At 41.0% G+C, this 18449-nt stretch overlaps 2 protein-coding genes across 4 annotated transcripts in view; both read left to right on the top strand.

Moving 5' to 3' along the window:
* Positions 1-7798, top strand: part of LOC125903624 (uncharacterized) — a 29133-nt gene extending 21335 nt beyond the window's left edge. For both annotated transcript variants that reach the window (XM_049600660.1, XM_049600659.1), the window contains exons 6-8: positions 1524-1587; positions 2132-2231; positions 5883-7798. In XM_049600660.1, the coding sequence (XP_049456617.1) occupies positions 1524-1587; positions 2132-2231; positions 5883-5912 (194 nt within the window). In that variant the 3' untranslated portion in view covers positions 5913-7798. The remainder of the gene's footprint in view (positions 1-1523; positions 1588-2131; positions 2232-5882) is intronic.
* Positions 7799-13172: 5374 nt separating this feature from the next.
* Positions 13173-18449, top strand: part of adam12b (ADAM metallopeptidase domain 12b) — a 141457-nt gene continuing 136180 nt past the window's right edge. The window contains exon 1 of one of the 2 annotated variants that reach the window (XM_049600643.1): positions 13173-13766. In XM_049600643.1, the coding sequence (XP_049456600.1) occupies positions 13649-13766 (118 nt within the window). In that variant the 5' untranslated portion in view covers positions 13173-13648. The remainder of the gene's footprint in view (positions 13767-18449) is intronic. The other variant, XM_049600644.1, reaches the window with a different exon arrangement.

Below are 18449 nucleotides of genomic sequence, written 5' to 3'. Positions count from 1 at the left end.
CTCTACTGGCCCCCCTAACTCAAGGGCCCCAGCGCAAACACACTGCCTGCACTGTCTGCACGTACGCCCCTGGGTGGAGCCATATAACTAAGGCACTGCCAAAACTTTTTATCTGCATGGTTTGTAAAGCAGGGGATAACTTAACCTGCTTTGGTAACAGCTCCCACTATAGCTTGATGTTACTACACTATACATGAGTGGAAGTGTCTGGAAAAATGTGCACGTAATGTCAGTGAATGTGAAGAAATTGGGACATATTGTTTAAATTGCATATATTTTTCTGAAGAATGGACTTCTTTACATTAAAAGAAAAGGAAAGGTTTGGAGATGTTGGTTCAGCCCACTTCAGATCAAACTGGGCTATATGTGAGCCATGAACTAAAATGAGTTTGACACCCTTGCTGATGTTTAACAGATTGTCTGTAGAGATCTGTGACAAATTATAAACAACCTGCATATTCTCAGAAGTATTTCATTAAACTTCTACTATTCACTGCGGCATAGTACTCTGTAAACTATCTAAATAAAGAGTTATCAGGCAAGATGTAATAACTGCCTGTCTTCTCTGTCAGCAAAGAAGACAGAAGAATAGATTCACGTGTCCCTCTGTGCCGTTTGGTGTCTTACTTAGTATTTTTCAAAATTGTTGCAATGTTGTTTGATGTCATAAAGGTGTATATTAAGATTTCTGTGAAGGAAATACTGTTATATATTCAGTAAAACACTCTCTCCGTCTTTTTTTCCTTTGTCTTTCTCTCATACTGAAGCTGTCAGACTTATAAACTCTGACAAGGCTTTGTTCGGTTGAAGTGAGCGCGCACCACATCCAACATTTCTCTCAGCAGTTTTAACACAGCTGTTTGATTCTCCGTCTGCTTTAAGAAAATATGGGATTTTTAAAAGCGAGACGGGGAATTGATTCTCTGCATAGGTTGGGTAATACTTGAATTTCTTAAATGCTTTCTGAATACACCAGCATTAACACTTTTTTTGATACACATTCATCACAGCAGATTGTTTATGGTCATTTTTTATTTACGGTAAACTTCACCGCTCAACCATTTAGTAAAACATTAATAAAGTAGTGACTGATGATACTTCAGGTATCTGAAGCTTTCCAACTTTCGGAAGGTCACAGAGGGGTTGTGGAATAAGGAGCCTTGAATAGCTCACACTGGTCTCTGACTGAAGTCTGAAGTCTAATTATGAACAAAGAGTCTTGGTGCTGTTGACCTGAGCGGCAGCACTCTGCCAATTCACTTCAGTTCAATCTGTGAGAGACAGAAAAGTCAGACTTAATAGGACTGGATATGGCTTTGTATGGTGTTTGATATGTGTGTGTGTGTGTGTGTGTGTGGAGGGGGGGGGGGGTTAATGCTCAAATGTGTCTGAAAAAGAGAGATCACAGACAGCCCTCAGTGTTCATTAACATATTCAAGATTCATTTACATATTAATTCTTATTTGTTATTCCTGTGTGTGTTTGTGTGTGTGTGTGTATGTGTGTGTATGTGCATGTCCTAGATAACCTTTTCAAGCCTAGAGAGAGGTCTATATCAGGCAGAGAGATGCAGCTGAGGTCCAGACGGTGAGTCCTCCAGACCAAACCCACGTCAGACGATGTCACTCTGTCTCTCCTTGCTCTTTGTTTATTCTGTCTTTTTTTTAAATCCATCAAGTTTGTTTGCCATATCTGCCATGCATGCGGCAGGTTTGGGCACAAACACGACGCACAGTCACACACCTACATACTGTATGGATACAATAGATGTTTGATGTCCAAATGTCTTGACAGCAGATATGAACTACCCTCTGTATACCTTATCGTCCCCCTTTGCCTTATCTGGAAAGGCACACCTGATCAGATGATGGCTGCCCATTGTAATTTTTTTTCAGTAGTGACACTATCTGACTTGAAGGATCTCTTAACAAATTGGCTGTAGTTGTGGGAGTGAAAAAGGAGTCTGTGTGAGACCTGTTTATCAGCAGATCCAGGTTTTTGCTGGCTGTGGTCTCACTAGATAATACCTTGTCTCTAGTATGCCAATCTGCTGGCATAGCTCAGCCACCCTCAGACTTCTGATGCCATATTCCCCCTGCCCCGTATGAATTTGCCTTTTCTGTGTCTGTAGGATTTACAACAAGCTGCCAGAGGTGACAAAGAAGAAAGAGGAGGAGAAAAAGAGGGCTGTATCACAAACCAACAGATTGCGAGCAGACGTCTTTAAAAAGGTAGAGCTGGGGTTTATTTTTGGCGCAGAAATCTGCTCAAAAACGTTGATCAAATGTGTCAAATTAAAACTCAAATAATGATGCTGCGACGGGTTCACTGTTTTCTGATGGCATCCCATGCTGTTTAACACTGCACCAGGGTCACATGTTAAAATTAGAAAGCCTTTTTTTTTTTTTTTGCAAGAAATGGTGTTGATGAGGTTTATTTTGGAGGTGTGGATGTTTGTAGCTGTGGTCTAGTCACACTCATTTGTCACCCAGGATGTGGGCAGCGCTGAGGCACAACTTTTGTTTTTTTTCCACTTTATTTTCAAGTGTTGAAAAATAAAAGTCAGATCAAATAATTCACTTCACCCTAAACTTGAACATTTTATATTTGTGGGTGCGGACAGTGGCAGATCTTCCGATAGGCGCTCTAGGCAGTCACCCTAGTTTGTTTTTTTGGTCCTCTGACATTCAAAAAAAATCAGACTTAAGGGAAATGGTGAAGTGGAGTGTAAGTGGAGATAATTAGAGTAAGAAAAAAAGAAAAGGCAAAAGGGGGAAAGATGAAATTTTCAAATTTGTACATACTGTATTCTTTTATTATTTGACCTTTAATGTTATTTGTTAAGTAAGTTGTCTAATTTTTTTTGATTTCTCATTAGCTTTTGTTCTTATTAAAAAAACAAATATAATATACAAAAACTTGGCCACAAGGCACTGAAGGTCCTAGATTCATCATGGATGGGGATAAGAAATGTCCAAAATAGGTGTCTGGATCGTATATTTTATGGCAACAATATTTTAATTTATCTAGTGTCTATCTTATCTAGTCTTGATTGGATGATTTTTCTTTTGTTTGTTGATCTATGAAACAAGTCTATTTGTATAGCACATTTCAGCAACATCACAATCCAAAGTGTTCGACATAAAACATCAAAAACATTAACATTACATTACGTTATACTTTTATAATGTGTTTCTTTTGCGCGTTGAAAAGAAACACATTATAAAAGTACATTTGAATACAATTAAAAAAAAGCCTAGAGAAGAGAAAAGAAAAACAAGCTAAGATTGAATATGACAGGCGATAAAAAATACAAGAATAAAAGTTACAGTGCAGTGCAAGAAATGAATAAATATTTGATTTCATTAAATGCAGCAGCAACAAAAGAGTGTTACAGCAGACCCGCAGTTACCCTGGAGGCTGTTCCAGATATCTGATAAATAAAAACTCCTCCATGTTAAGTTTAGACTCTGGGAACAGAGAGCAGACCAGTCCCAGACAACCTGAGGGGTCTCAATGCAGGGACCACCCAGCCATGGAGTCAACACAGGGGGGGACCAAGTCTGCACCCCTGCCCCCATGCAGCACACACTTTACACTTAATGTGGTCTATCTTACAAATATAACATAATAAAGACATTAGTTGAATACACCTGTGAGCTGTGTAATGCTGGGGTATGGCAACACCACTTGGACAAACCACACACAGAACTGCAGTACACCATAATACTAGAACAGATTGTAATAATAATGATAATAATAATAATAATAATAATAATAATAATAATAATAATTTATTCACTTTATTTCTGATTTGATTACATTTTCTAAAGATTATTCTGGACAGTGGTGTGTTTGCCTGTTATAGAGTAGCAGTATTTTATTTATTTTTTTTAGATTTTTATCAATATGTTGGGGGTGGCGGGCATTTTTAGCACATTTTAATATGGGGGTAATGTGTACCTCTCAATTTATGTTTTCTAATTTCTGCCTTGTTTGTATGGTTTATAATGAAGCAGAGAACACACACCAGTTCAAAGGAAGGCTTATTTCAAACATGGTCCCAGGATGTTAAAATACAGACAAAAATATGCAATATAACCTTAAACAAGAGTATATATATATATATATATGTATATATATATATATACACTCTTGTTTAAGGTTGTTTAAGGTTATATATATATATATATATATATATATATATATATATATATATATATATATATATATATATATAAGTAACGTCAGTGCAAACTGAACCAAAAAACAGATATCCAAATTTAAACAGCAGCATTCAACAAAACCAGTGCAAATTTGGTTACTTTGGTGTTCTTGAAGAATAAGAAGTTGTTGTAATTAGATTAAATCTAGATGATAGATACTAAAGTGTATATGAAGTGTTAGGTGTATTTCAAAGGGGAGTCCCTGTGTATAAGCATCGCTCACAAGGATAAAATGAAGCATGGTTTGATCATCATCCAGCAGAGGTCACTGTTTGACTGCTAAAGTCAGATCCTCTGTCATTTATCACTCTGGATTATCAACCAAATGAATGTGCAGTCAGCATTAAAATCCATCCATTTAAGTTATATTTCATGTGGAATCTTTAACCTTTTAGTGACTGGGGCATTCTTTAAAATCAGATCAGGAAACATTAGGCCTAAAGAAATTAAAACTAAACCCTTCCTGCATCACAGCTAAACCCATTTCATTTTCTACCCCATAATTTGATTCTGGCGTTCAGTACAGTAGAAGCCAAAGGTCACACAGCCATAACTTATTTTACTTAGAGCCCCTGTTGAGGTGATGCATAGGACCTGCTTTAACAGTAAGCACCCATGTCCTGCAGCAGTGAGGGGCATGTGGCAAATGAATGATCTATTCAGGACATTCAGTGTCAGACGGATCCATTCAGCTCCACTTGAGGGTACGCCTTCACTCACACTCCCATTACAACCCATCCACAACAATGAATTATCTGTCAGTCAGGTGAGATGTGAAATATGTGAAGAGGTGTCTCCAATCTCTTACAGATAATTACACAATCGTTTTCAGATGGCGTGTTTGTGTAAGAGAGAGAATATGTGTGTGTTTTTTTACCAAGTTATTACTCAAGATGATCTCAAGATGATTGGCCTGTCTCTCGTTTACCAACGTTTAAGTAAACTGGGAACAGTTTTGCTCCAGGCCTCTGACAGTTTTCACTTTAAACAGTGATTCTACAGTGAATCAGCGCTGTGTGGTTTACTGACACAGCCAGCAATTACAGAGCATAGTGTGACGTCAAATGGCTCTGTAAGAGAACATTTTATTTCTCTGGGAAATGGAGCAGGCGCGAGTGTTACGATGCCAGTGTGACCTCGCCACCTCTCAAATGAAGCTATTAGCCGGGCTCAACCGCAGTGAGATTGGGAGAAAAAGGAGTGTGTTCCGTCACGATAAACACGGAGTCGTGTGTGCTTTAGAGGCCTCATTTTTTTTGTCAGAAAGTCAGCAACACACACAGAGAGAGGTTGAGTCCAGAGAAGAGTCACAGAGGGGTCTGATAGTGAGAGGTGGAGGGTGGCTGGGTTTGAATGCTGGCTGAAATGAGATTCCAGCTGTTGGGTTACACTGTGAGAGGAGGGTGATTGCATAGCAGTGTGTTTGGTCAGATAGCAAGCTAGAATTATTCCCCCTACCTGGGCTCGGCCACCTCGGGAGTGAGGCTGATGGAAGTGAAAGCCAATTTAGCAGCGGGAGTTGCTCCTGTGTGATGCAGAGCTGCTCTTAAGAGATTGAAGGAAGGGAGGTGTGAGTGCAGATAGGTGTGTTCTTGATCGTTTTTTTTAAGGGGGGGGGGAGTTATCAGTAACATTGTTGTTTTTCCTGTTTTGCAGAGACTTCTGAACCAGATCCTGCAAAGATAAACGAGAGACACCGAAAGGCAAATGGAGTTCATTCACTGACCATTCTTCAATTTTCTCAATATATATTGGCTTTGCAGTTAATCATCTATGCATATCATTCCCACTGCCTGTGCATGATTTAGTTAAACCTCTGTTTCATGTTGTATCTTTGTTCTTTGAAAGTAGTGCAACAAAAATATGTTTTGCTGTTCCCAGGGTGACAGGAAGACATGTTTGGTGAAGCTTACTTGATTTGTCACCAGTGTTTAAAGATATAATTTGATTTGACATGTAGCAAAGACGCATTAAGAAATCTTTGCTCATGCCACATTGGCAGATGACAGCAAAACAAACAATTTTGTTGTCTAAAATTCATTCATTCATGTATTATCCATCACCGCTTATCCTGGTATAGTGTCGGGGGAGAGATGGAGCTTACCCCGGGTGACACTGGGCGAGAGGCAGGGTACACCCTGGACAGGTTGCCAGACTATCACAGGGCTGACGCATAAAAATAGACAACCGCATATGCTTACGTTCACACCTACAGGCAATTTAAAGTCACAAGTTAACCTGCATGTCTTTGGACTGTGGGAGGAAGCTGGAGTACCCGGAGAAAACCCACGCTGACACAGGGACAACATGCAAACTCCACACAGAACAGCTCCCCTACCCCGGGGTTTGAACCAGGAACACTCTTGCTGCATAAATGCTGATAAAGGGAGGTGGGACCAAGTCATTTTGCAAGTCTCAAGTTAGTCTGAAGTCTTAAGTTAGTCTGAAGTCTTTGCACTCAAGTCCAGAGTCAAGTCTGTAGTCAAGACAGGGAAGTCCCAGGTCCTAAACTTTTTTTAGTTTCAAGTCTTAAACAAGTCATATTGTGCTATTCAGCAGATGAAATGTCATTTTAACACAGAATAACAATAAATTAAATTTACAAAAATCATGAATGCTTTTAAAATTTGTGTTTATTTGTTATCAAAACAAGTACAATTGAAATTAATCATAACAACATAATGCTGACATTGCACTTTAATAGGACAAAGCGCTCTTAAGCAGTACCACAATTAGCTCATAGCGCCCACAATAGCTCGCTAACTATGCTAATATTAACCTCGGCTCCCTGTTCTTTGTGCAACTTCAAATGTCAGATGAGATTGAATGTTGTTGCGTTTCCGTCCATAGTTCTCGAACTGCATGTTTTGCATACTGCAGTTGTCTTTTTTTGGTGACCATTTTGTAGTTTTTGTACACAAATGAAATTATATTTGGTATCATTTTTTCCAATTACCACTCACAAAGGTAAGGTTGGTTTGTCATGGTTCTCTGCAACTTGACTGGATGCTGTTGGGTTGGTTCAAGGTGGATCTGGGGGATTTAGTGCTGACTGGGAATGAACAGCATTAGTGTTGGTTGATTCAGGAAATCAAGGAAAATGAATTCGCTGGTGGCACAAGTTTATAATCTGCAGGCTTGGGGGAAGGTATCAAGTAGTTTCAAATCAAAAGTCTTTGGTGTTAAAGTCAAAGTCACTTTGCAAGTCTTCTTTGATTTGTTCAATCTAAAGTCAAGTGATCAAAGTCAAATTTGAGACTTCAGTCTGACTGGAGTCCAAGTCATGTGCCTAGGGTCCCCTCCTCTGCTAATAAGTTAATTGTTGTCTGCAGACACTGACAAAGCCCAACCTCCTCACCTACCACCAACACACTCATAATTAAGGGTTTGACGGCTGAATTATTTAAGAAATGAAACTGTAATCTGTCTTCTCCGCTCAAATTAACACCCACTGATTAAATGCAACACAGATTAATCACAGAATTTTGCTCATTTCCTTCTTAATGATTCCATTCCTTATCTACAGTATCATTTTCCTCTAATGTATCTCAAGTGTCTCGAAATGAAATAAAAGCATTTCAAGGACATTCTGTGTAGAAGTAGTGTCATTTTCCAGGAAATTGAGTCTCAGTGCTCTGAGCAAAGCACCTTGGCTCTGTCATTGGTACAGTACTGTAGGTGTTTATCAAGTGGGAGAGGGGTGAGTGGTGTTTCGTCATTGGCTGCACGTCTGCCTCCAGGCCTCTGGATCCTCCCATCCGGAACACTGGAATTCCAAGCTAATCGAACTCAGGAGACACGCAACGCCTGTGAAAGGGGGCCTTTGTCACAGAGCTCCGAACCAGAGATGACATTGTAATAAGAGAGGAGACTTCGCAGTGCTGCAGTCCACATATAGAGTCTGTAAAGGTGACTGACATCTCTGTGGCATTTAAACAGAGCCTGCTGGGATGAAGAGAGGACAGGGGAAGGACATGTGCCGCGGGTCTCAGATAAACACGCTGTATAAATGCATACTGTTAGACTTTTGGTGAGCGGCTTGCTCTGGAGTAAATACTGACAGTGTTTTAAACGTCTGACAGAGTGCTGGGTTAAATGCTAAATTTTAGTCTGCTACTGTAGTTAATTCTCCTCCAGTACTGAAAACGACGGTCCAGCTGCTGTGTGCTGCAAGGTTCTTGTATCCACAGTGGTCGACTGTGGCCCACAGCAGGGAACATGTAGTAAACAGTATTGATATCCACTGACTTTACTGTTGCCTGTGTTACCAGAAAGCCAATCTAAAAGAGTAATCCACATGGGAGAACTGCACTCCTGCCATGTGGGCTGGTTCCAGATGATGAGCACAGACTGACAGGCGGTTGTATACGAGGAGAAGGGCTCCTGTCAGTCAGTCTCTCTCTCTCTGAGGCATCATGTGTCTGCATGTCACATTGCTATCTCTGCATAATGTGGACTGTGTACTCCGAGGCCCCTCGACTGGCCTTGACTGACTCGGATGCCCTGAGGGTAAAGCTGATATGTCTGGCTTAGAGAGGAGAACACTAGCTGAGCTTGCAGGGCTAATTGTGTACATTGATGCAGAGACGCTGATTGTAAGTGCTGAGCCATTAGTCATTTCACTGGCACCAATATTATCTGAGTATCTAGCCTCGTGGACATGTCTTTCTAGCAGTGGCTTTGTGTTCTAGGATTGTGACATCATAGTCGTAGAGGCAAAATGTCCTCCTTAATATATAGAAAATGTGCATTTGCCCCTGTCAAAGAAAACAAGAAAGAAGCAGAGGGCTATAAGTTTGGGGAACTGCAATGCCTCTGGTAAAGTTGCTGATGGCAGTATGCAACCTCAAATGCAATGGCTGCAATTTACGAATGAAACAGGCAGTAGCGGGACATTTCCACCACAAACTGGTGCATAAAAAATCCCCAAAGCAGAGAAAATGAAGTGTCTGACACAAAATAGTTGAACCAAACATTGATAGTCTTTCCTTTCAAAATCCAGAGGCATCGCAGTGGGACTGATTTCGCAGGGCCACAAAAGAAGGGGGCCTAAAAAAGAGCCTTGTTTGCATTTTTTCATAATAAATTGGTGCCATAACTAAATTAAAAATGGCTAAACAAATTGTTTGGAAGCCTGAACTTTGTATAGAAGAATAGTGAAAGGCCCCTCTCACCCCTGAAAGGCGCAAAATTGCAGTCTGCCCCTGCGCTAGGATTTGTCTCTGAACGCAGCTAGTGCCAATTGAGTGGGTGCTTATGCTGCTGGAGCACCAACGCACACTGTCATCTCTTTCCCCAAGAGAGGGAAATCAAGGTTTCAAAGCAGAAAAGAGATAAAGAAAAGAAAGGGACAGAAAGCAAACTGACTCTGTCAAAAAAAAAATCAAAAGGTGCACGAGGGAGACATGGATCAAGAGAGGAAAGGCAGGATTCCACAGAGACTGCTTATTCATAGAGCACAGAATCTGGTGCTACGCCCCTGTCAAAGTCTACAGTATTTACTGTACGTGGGGCTTGAAATTGATGTCAGCAAAGAAACTTAAGGTGAGGCAAGGAAAGGCGGGGTCATTCAAAAACACCGGATAAAAAAAGAACAACAGAAAATAAGTGTTTTTTTCGAGTTGTACATTTTAATGAAACTCTTCAGAGGGAAAAGGAAGATTCACAGATGCAGTGAGACACTTTGGGATTTAAAAGACACGACTCAATCAAAGTTAGCTCCGGCAAAGCAGTTCATTTCATCCCTTTCTTTGCAGTTTGTAGCCTCAGCGGAGATGTGGAGTGAACTGACGCAGACTGTGCAGAGACATCTGTGACTTTTGTGCCTGCAGCGTACACACACCAAAAAAGATTAGACTAAACCAGACCAGGTAGCCTGTGCAAAACACAGATGGGACCAGAGTGATGACAGTTTGTCCGTGTGTGTGTGTGTGTGTGTGTGTGTATAAGTGTGTCTGGATACCGAGATAGAGAGAAAGACGACACAATCTCATCCCAGGGGTATTTCAAAATGAGGAATGACTCACCATGTTGATGGGCTGAATACTTTTTTAATATACAATATTCAAACTGAAATTAAATCATGAAGTGCTCTTATTACAGACATGACAAATGCACATTGTGCAGACAAGACACTCAGCTTTACTTTAGCTCAAGGATTTCCTAAAGAAACTTTTGAAGGTTCAACAGGTTAAAAGCTTAACATTTTTTGAAATGTCAGTGTGTAATCCCATCAGCGCACATACATAGATTCATTCTACACAGCTCATCATGGTATTTCACACTGCATTTTCCAGCAAATCACATCCCAAGCAGCCTATCTGGGAACCGCCAAGGGAAGTGCCCTTTCCAAAGTTTTTCCTGTACCTTCCTTGGTTGTGCCTCTGAGGCTGCATCCATCATATCTTACAAAGAGTGAGTTAGGAAGGGAGTCAATCATCGTAATCCACCGTGGACCCACTGGATCAAAAACAACACAGCATTTTGGCACACCAGAGAGCAGCTGAGAATAAGCCAGAAAAACATGGGGGACTGAAACAAGAGGAGAAACATCAAAGCTCTTATTAACTGTATAACATGTTTGACACTATGTTATATCTACAATAAATAGATAAATGTTCCAATGTAAAGCATGATCCATTCATACACCTCCACCCACAGCGGCTAGTAAGAAAGTACTGTACAAGAAAGAAATTCCAATTACATTCATCGTGTTTGTTATAATACTATATGCAAATTTAAAGTTTTTAAATGCAATACAAAGAAGAAGCAGCTTCTTAAAAGTTTAGCTTCTGGGAAAGTTATATTTTGTTCCATCAAATGTGGAGTCTAACAACACTCATATATTATTTGGTAAGATTATTGTGTCTCCTGAGCAAACACCACATCACAAAACACTGGCATTTACACTTTCTGATAAATATAGACTAAATCAACGTATGTTTTGAGCTGAACCGCAAAATGTCTATAATTTTAAAAAGCTCCGAAGACATCTCTCCTGCAAGGGAATATTTTGGTCAAGATTGTCAGATAGACACATTTATATGACAATTTGTTTTTTTCTCGTTTGAAGGGTTTTATTATGTTGTTTTTTCTTATCTGCTGTGACGGTCCAAGGACATGTGTTTTTGTTTATACTTTGGGTCTTAACATAGGCTACAGTAGGGGTAGGTACCCAGCAGCGCTGGAGCCACACGCTGCTCTTTAGCCTCAGTGGCTCCTTTTGGCTTTGAAAAAAATAAAAATAAAAAAATCATGAAAATTAGTTACAGTGTTTTTAATGTTCACTTATCAGTGCTGTCACCTTGGAGCGATTCTGACATTCTCCAACTGTAAAAATGTTTAGCCTATACATACATATTTCAGCAACTAAAATATGCGTCAGTTGTCTTCAGCCCAGCACTGTGTCCTCTACATTTTGCCTAATCTCAACAGCGGTGGCTACAGTAGTCTTGAATCTCCCTAGCTTGGCTAGCTATGGATTACAAATCCAAGAAAAGTAAAGAGGAAACAGAATTGAAGTGTGGATGAAGAGATTAATTTGCTTTTACCGTCAAAAAGTTCCAACTAATCATAAACAGCCCACTGCAGTGCCACCTGGTGGCAAAAATATATTAATGAATGCCCATTTAGATGTATTTGTAATTTTGACAGGCTAATTTAAATTTAATAGGTGTTGTTACTACAGCTCCAGAGAGATTTTTAAAATAATTTCTGGACAAAAATAGAGCTTTTTATAGTGAAGGTTCCCATTCCAAGAAAAACTACAGTGCGTTCCAATCAGGTTTCAATCCCCATACTACCATACTAAATAGTATGCCAGAAAAAGATTTAGTATGTCCCAATACATAGTATGCCAAAAACTCCAAAGGGTGTTCCACTACATCTGGTCCGATTTTGCATTATGCAAGCTAGCATTCTTTTCTGGCTATTCCGACCCACAATCCTCTGCATAGCAGACAATAAGTTACATCGACTGAGCCGCAAACACATGACAGCTTGACAGCTCATTGACAGCTCATTGACAACTGTCATAAGTCGCAATGACAGCTGACAGCGCATTCAAGTAACCGATGACCAGTCGAACAGTAATAATAGGAATATTAATTGTTTAAGTAAACAAAATAATCATAAATATCACAAACAGGACATAACTTTATAATTTTAAATAAACTACATTCATCGCAAAGTAACAACATCAGAGCTCTGGTAAGTATCTCCATGGTAACAGATATAAAAGTAAGAGGGTCAAAGTTCAGGCCATAATGTTATGAAAAAGTAGTAGGCCTATGTCCCGACTGCGTGCATACTGCATGCAGCAGTAGGCTATACTTTCCAAGGGCAGCTGCAGCACCTGCTAATCTGAACGCACGCCTACTCTTTTCCTCCCATGATCCTTTGCCCCTCGTTTACCGGTCTGCTTCCGGGAGGCTGGTGCTGCATGCACGACGGGAAAAAGATATTGTTTTTTTCGCATAAACATCCTCTCCTGGAGGCTTTTGACAAACTGCCGAGAAAAACTTGATGCAGCATCCAAACTTAGTGCTCCTCAGGCTCCTGTGCCTAACATTAGTCCACTCAAACATGGAGAAACAGTCATGGCTGCATGATAATGCGCATCTGCTGAAGCGCACCTGGCTGGTCAAGTAGATTGATAATGCCCCTTGAGCACGGCCTGGTAGCAAAGCTGTCCGTTTCATTACTTTGCATTCATGTAATACACTAAATATCTACAAGTGTTATTAGATGGTAATCTGCATGAGAAATGATAGAAAAAATGGTATAATCATAGTGATCAATTGGCCCACTATATTATCATGGATAATAGGTGTGTATTTTGGGCGTTTCCACATCTCACAACATAAGCTGTTTCCCTTGGATGCATTAAGTGGGTAAATGGGTGAACATTAAAATAACTGTGTCAGTATTTGTCCGGCTTTAGGACCCAGCGGAGCCTGAAGCGCACATGGCGAAGTGTGGCTGCTCCGGTCCTGGAGGGGATGGCGAGTCCGCTTCACTACTCTCCAACATCCTCTCATTCTGCCTCTCCTGCTGCTTCTTGCCATACCCTTACCACATGAGCAACACTTCCACACACACTGCATTTAACTAACACGTGCATTTGGACGTCTCTCCCCTCAAACCGCTGCCCGCCAAACGTCAGGTGGAGGAAGGAAAAGTTTTTGACAGCTTCTGTCTTGGAGTGACAGCCTGCCACATCACGTTGGGGTCTTAGTGGTGAAGCTTCTTTTTTCTTTTTCCTCCCCCTACTACTACACCACCACCACCACCACCACCACCGCGGAGAACTGCTTTGACCCGTGTCTCCACCCTGTCACCTGTGTCAAGTGGTCGTGCTGCTCTGACAGCGCAGTCTGACCGGAGCGCTTTCCCCCGGCTTCAGCTCACCGCGCCCGGGCATCATGAGAACCTGGAGGCGGCGGAAGAACTTTGCCTTTCTGCTCCTCGCTCTGCGCGTCTGCTGCTGCCTCTCCACGGCGACGGAAAATGCTGACAACACGGTTCACAATAAAGAGGAGGGTGAGTAGACAATATAAGTGTTACAGTTTCTGCTATTAGCTGGATCATTTTCATGTAGTGCTGCAGATGTGGAGCCACAGCTGAGCATGGTTTTCAGAGTGTGTGGACTGCAGGATACACACAGTGTAAATATCAATGTGTTTGTGTAGGTTTACCTTGTTGAAGTTCATAGAAATTCTAATATGTTAAAGAGGACACTTAGTTAGACTTAATTGTCTTGCTGTGCATTTTGCATCTTGGAAATTCAGAGAAGAGTGTTTTTGTTTTTTTCCAAATCCATTTTTTCTGCACAGATGGAACAATACAGGGAAGTGTCAGGATGGACAGATGAGTTTAACATCCAGGAGGATACAGCTCTATCTTTAGGGTGTAAACACAAACCAAACAGGATGTTAGTATTATTCAGCTGCTAAACTTAATCTGCTGAATGAGTAAGACACTGACAACCGGGTATTCTGTGTGTAAGACAGAGCTCATCCTAGGAGACAAATGTTTATGTGTGTGTATGCGTGTGTGTGTGTGTGGCTGTGCACGTAGCAGCAGGACTAAATGGCAAAGACGAGAGAACTGAAAACATAAATCCATCCATGTTTACGGTGGTGTTGAGCCGTTAAAGTGGTTTCTGTTGATCTTGACAAGTTGGGAAGTCAGGATCCAGCTTGCTCCAATTATAAATAAGGTTAGAAATCAACTCTAAATAACTTATTTCTCAATCTCAGTTGATTCAGATACACACAGTGCCTGCTAAAACAACAGTATGTCACGATCAGAGCGGATTGGAAGACAAAAAAATGTCCACACTATGGTAAAAATAGAAGTTTGTGTCATGTCTTAATAATTTAAATGCATTTCTCATCTAACAAAAGTTAAATGCAATCCCGGACTATGTTTTTCCTTAAGAATAAATGCACAGACTGCTCATTGTTTGTTATTCCGGGCTAACAAACATAAAGCCTGAGGCTGCATCATTAATAGCACCACACAAATTATAGCAAAGCCTCCCTGAAAATTACCCACGCTGGCAGAGAAATAGGGCGATGCAGTTCAGGAGATGTTTACCACAGACATCGTCTCAATGTGGGGTCATTAGAGCTCTCACTCAGAGGGTTAGCTGATGTATGAATGCAGGGAGTAAAAATAGTTTGAAGGGGTAGTGTGAGTATTGAAATAGGGCAGTACGAACCACCTCTTTGATGTCAGCAGGATACTGACTTCAGCCCTCTCTCTGAAATGTTTGTCATGGCCTCCCCTCTCTCGGTGGAGACAGCGCTACTTTGTCTTTATCATGCTGGAGTTTGTGAGACAGAGTGAAGCAAGAGAGGTTTTCCTCAAGGCAGATTGTCCCTCGGTTTTCCTGCAGCATTGTTTGGATCGGATTATCTAAATGGAAGTAGATACAGAAACAAGCAAAGCGTGTTTCACTTCAGAAATTCTGCTGATTATATTGGTTTAATGACGGCAAGGTGGGGACGACAGGAAAAAAAAGTTGTCCCAGCAATATTGGTTGAGTTGTATTCAGGGTCACAAGTGTATGTATGTGCATATGGCAAACTGGTTTAACATGTCCTTAAGAAATAGATTAACAAAGAGTAGTATATGCAGTACAGTAAAAAGTGTAACAAAAACACATGATCTTAAAGTACCATGATAATTCGGGATGCCAACTGAGACTGTCCTCCCAAGAACAAATGGCAGCATCAGTAATTTACCGTATGTAAGTAATAAGTCCTTCTAGTGGCTGTAAGAATTATGAAATAGAGACATGTTTGTATAAAGCCACAAAGTCCATAGAGAAAGTATGTAGAGGAAATTGGATGGGAAAAGGTTGGACTTGTACATAATAGACTGCTGTTCACTTCCTGTTTGGGCAATATGACATTATGCAATGTATGATATATTACCATTGCTGGTATTTAATCATCCCTGTAATCCCGAATTACCATCGTTGGTATCTAGGTTTCTTATCGTTGTACTCTAAACTATAATCAACTCTGTAACTTTTTTTTGCTGCTAAGAGCACTTTGTTGACTACCAACAACAACACCAGCACTTTATCTATGCACATTCCCGCTTTGCACTTTATATCAGGAGCTGCTACTTGGACTGCCTTTTAGTGTTTTGTAAGTTGTTCCTACCTGCACTGTAACAGTTTGGTTATTTTAAATGTGGAAATTGTATGTCTGTACTGTCTCTGTGCTGTCCTCTGTTCATCTGTATTTTAGGTTTCTTTGTTTTTTAGATTGTGGTCTGTGTATATTGTAAATTATATGTTGGGACTACAGATGGAAATTAGCAGTTATTGCTAGATCTGGTGCAACCATCTCCTCATCTCTTGTAAACGATTAATGCTATTGCACACTGTCCCTTGATAAACTAAATAAACTAAACTAAACTAACATCTTTATGGGAAACCCCAGGTTCTGGCATTTATGTGGATGCCACCTGACACTCTCCACCCACCCAAACACAGTTTTGAGACCAAATACACCCCCTCATGGCAACGGCACTCCCAGATGGCAGTGCACCCCCATGCTGCACCGCAAAAACTGTTCAGAAACGGCCCAAGGAACATGACAAAGAGATCAAATTCCCCAGATCAAAATCAGATCAAGAATTCGTGGAACATGCTGGTACCAAGAGGAACTCCCAATCCATGGTTGGGCCTCTTTGGACCAGACTTGGTTCTGACCTGTCAAGGCATGGACACAGGACCTCTGGGGTGTGACCTGTGTTGCCTAGCACTGAAATACTGGTGGCAGATCCTTTGAGTCTTGTGGGTTGCAAAGTGGGGTACCAGCATGTCCCAAGGATGCTCCATTGGATTGGGATCTGGGGAATTCGAAGGCCAGGTCGACACCTTGAGCTCTTTGTCATGTTTCTGAACAGTTTTTGTGTTGTGACATGGCACATGGTCTTACCCGGGGGCCACTGCTATGTGGGAGTGCAGCTGCCATGAGGGAGGGTTAGGTCTGCAGTAGTGTGAGCAGTAGTGTTTGGGTTGGTGGAGCATAGGTGGCATCCACACAAATGCCAGGAAGCCATCTATGTGAAATTGGAAAAACCATCTCTCAATAGAGGAGGAGCTCTGCGACACCACCTATCCCCACTTATAATGCTGTCCTCTCATCCTTGCCCAGGAGGTTTAACACCTCTAAAAACAGTGGTCGTTCACAAATGGCCTCATGTGACTCTAACGACTCCGATGACCACCGTTTCAACGACCGTTGTTGACACACCTTTGGAGCACTAACGAACCAATGACATCATTGGTCTTGTGAAGACCTCCTCAGAGGTTAAATACCTGGGTTTTTCCACACCAGTTTATCAGACTAGTTCCAGCCTAGTCAGACAAGCATGACTGATGAAGCCTCATGGATAAGAGGTGAAACATCTTCTAAGACAAAACTAAGTCCAGCTGCGTTCGATTCATTTCCCTTGAGAAAATGCCAGGACCCAAGATTTCCCACCAAGAGGTTGCATTGTAACAAGATGATCATTATTATTAATTACTTCACCCGCTAGTGAATTAATGTTTAGGTTGATTGGTACATAATGTGAAATAGCAGAAATCTGTCCACCGGTAGAGATTAGGCAATATGGATTTCAGCTGCATTCTATGTAGCAAATCAAGGCTGGATTCTCGTGTGACCTTGGTTTCTTGTGAGTCAAGCTGCTTTGCATGTGATTTGGGCCGACATGAAGGAGAAGAGTGAAGCTATAAACCTTCAACGCTTAAAACAATTTTTCATAGGAACCTTGAAGCTTCCATTTTGAGAGAAGGTGTTTTGAGTCCAGTGTTTTAAATTCAAGTATTGTCTCATGCGAGGCAGTTGTTTTTTTTTGTTTGTTTAGGAGTTCTAAATAAATTACATATACCATGATAGAAAATTCTGGTCCCTACTGACAGTCACATTGATTTCTTTTAACATGATGGATTTCTCCCCACCCTTTACCAATGAGTTATTTTAACCCAGACCATGATCTCTTTCCAACCAAGGCATTTTTGTGCCTTAATCTAAGAAAGAAAACGGTTTAATATTTGCAGTGGTGATTTATTACAGTTTTGGAAGGCACTGTCAAAATATTTCGTCCTGATAGAGCATCAGATCAGAAAAAAATTGCAGTGTGTGTGTGTGTGGTGTTCTGAAAGGCCATTACAAATCGAAAGGACTTGTTGCTTAATTTTGAAGTAATGAATAAAGGTGGAGTATAGGTTAAAAATACATTTATTCATCAGCAGGGATAAGAAAGTTCCTGGGACTACCGTTTACATACTTGACAACATAAACATTCTAAATGGGCCGCTTTGTATTTCCTGTTGAAGGTGACAGGAAGCAAACATGGACACGAGCTGTTTCAATGCAATGCAGCTCCAGTTAAACAGTCAATAGGCAGCTCAGGATTTATACTAAGTGCAAAGTGGCTGGTAGGTATCTATTTAGCCAAAATGACTTGGCTCCACAGTGGCCTAAATCCGGTCCAACTGGTCGCTTGACTTTAGCCAGATTTGTGATGAGTGCCCTGCCAAAATCAGCCAAACTTGGGCCAATGCCACGAGTTGACATTTGCCCAAAGCTAGCCTGAGATCTGCTAACTGAGGCAGATTCAAAGCCTAAATCGGCCAAAGTCGGCACCTCAAAAAAAAAAAAACCAAGCCAAATCTGGCAGCCGTGTATGGACCAG

This window comes from Epinephelus fuscoguttatus, linkage group LG16 (genome assembly GCF_011397635.1).
Source record: "Epinephelus fuscoguttatus linkage group LG16, E.fuscoguttatus.final_Chr_v1".
NCBI classification, from domain to species: Eukaryota; Metazoa; Chordata; class Actinopteri; order Perciformes; family Serranidae; genus Epinephelus; species Epinephelus fuscoguttatus.
The sequence above is the reverse complement of the archived record's forward strand: the minus strand, read 5'-3'. Positions and strand labels throughout refer to the sequence as shown.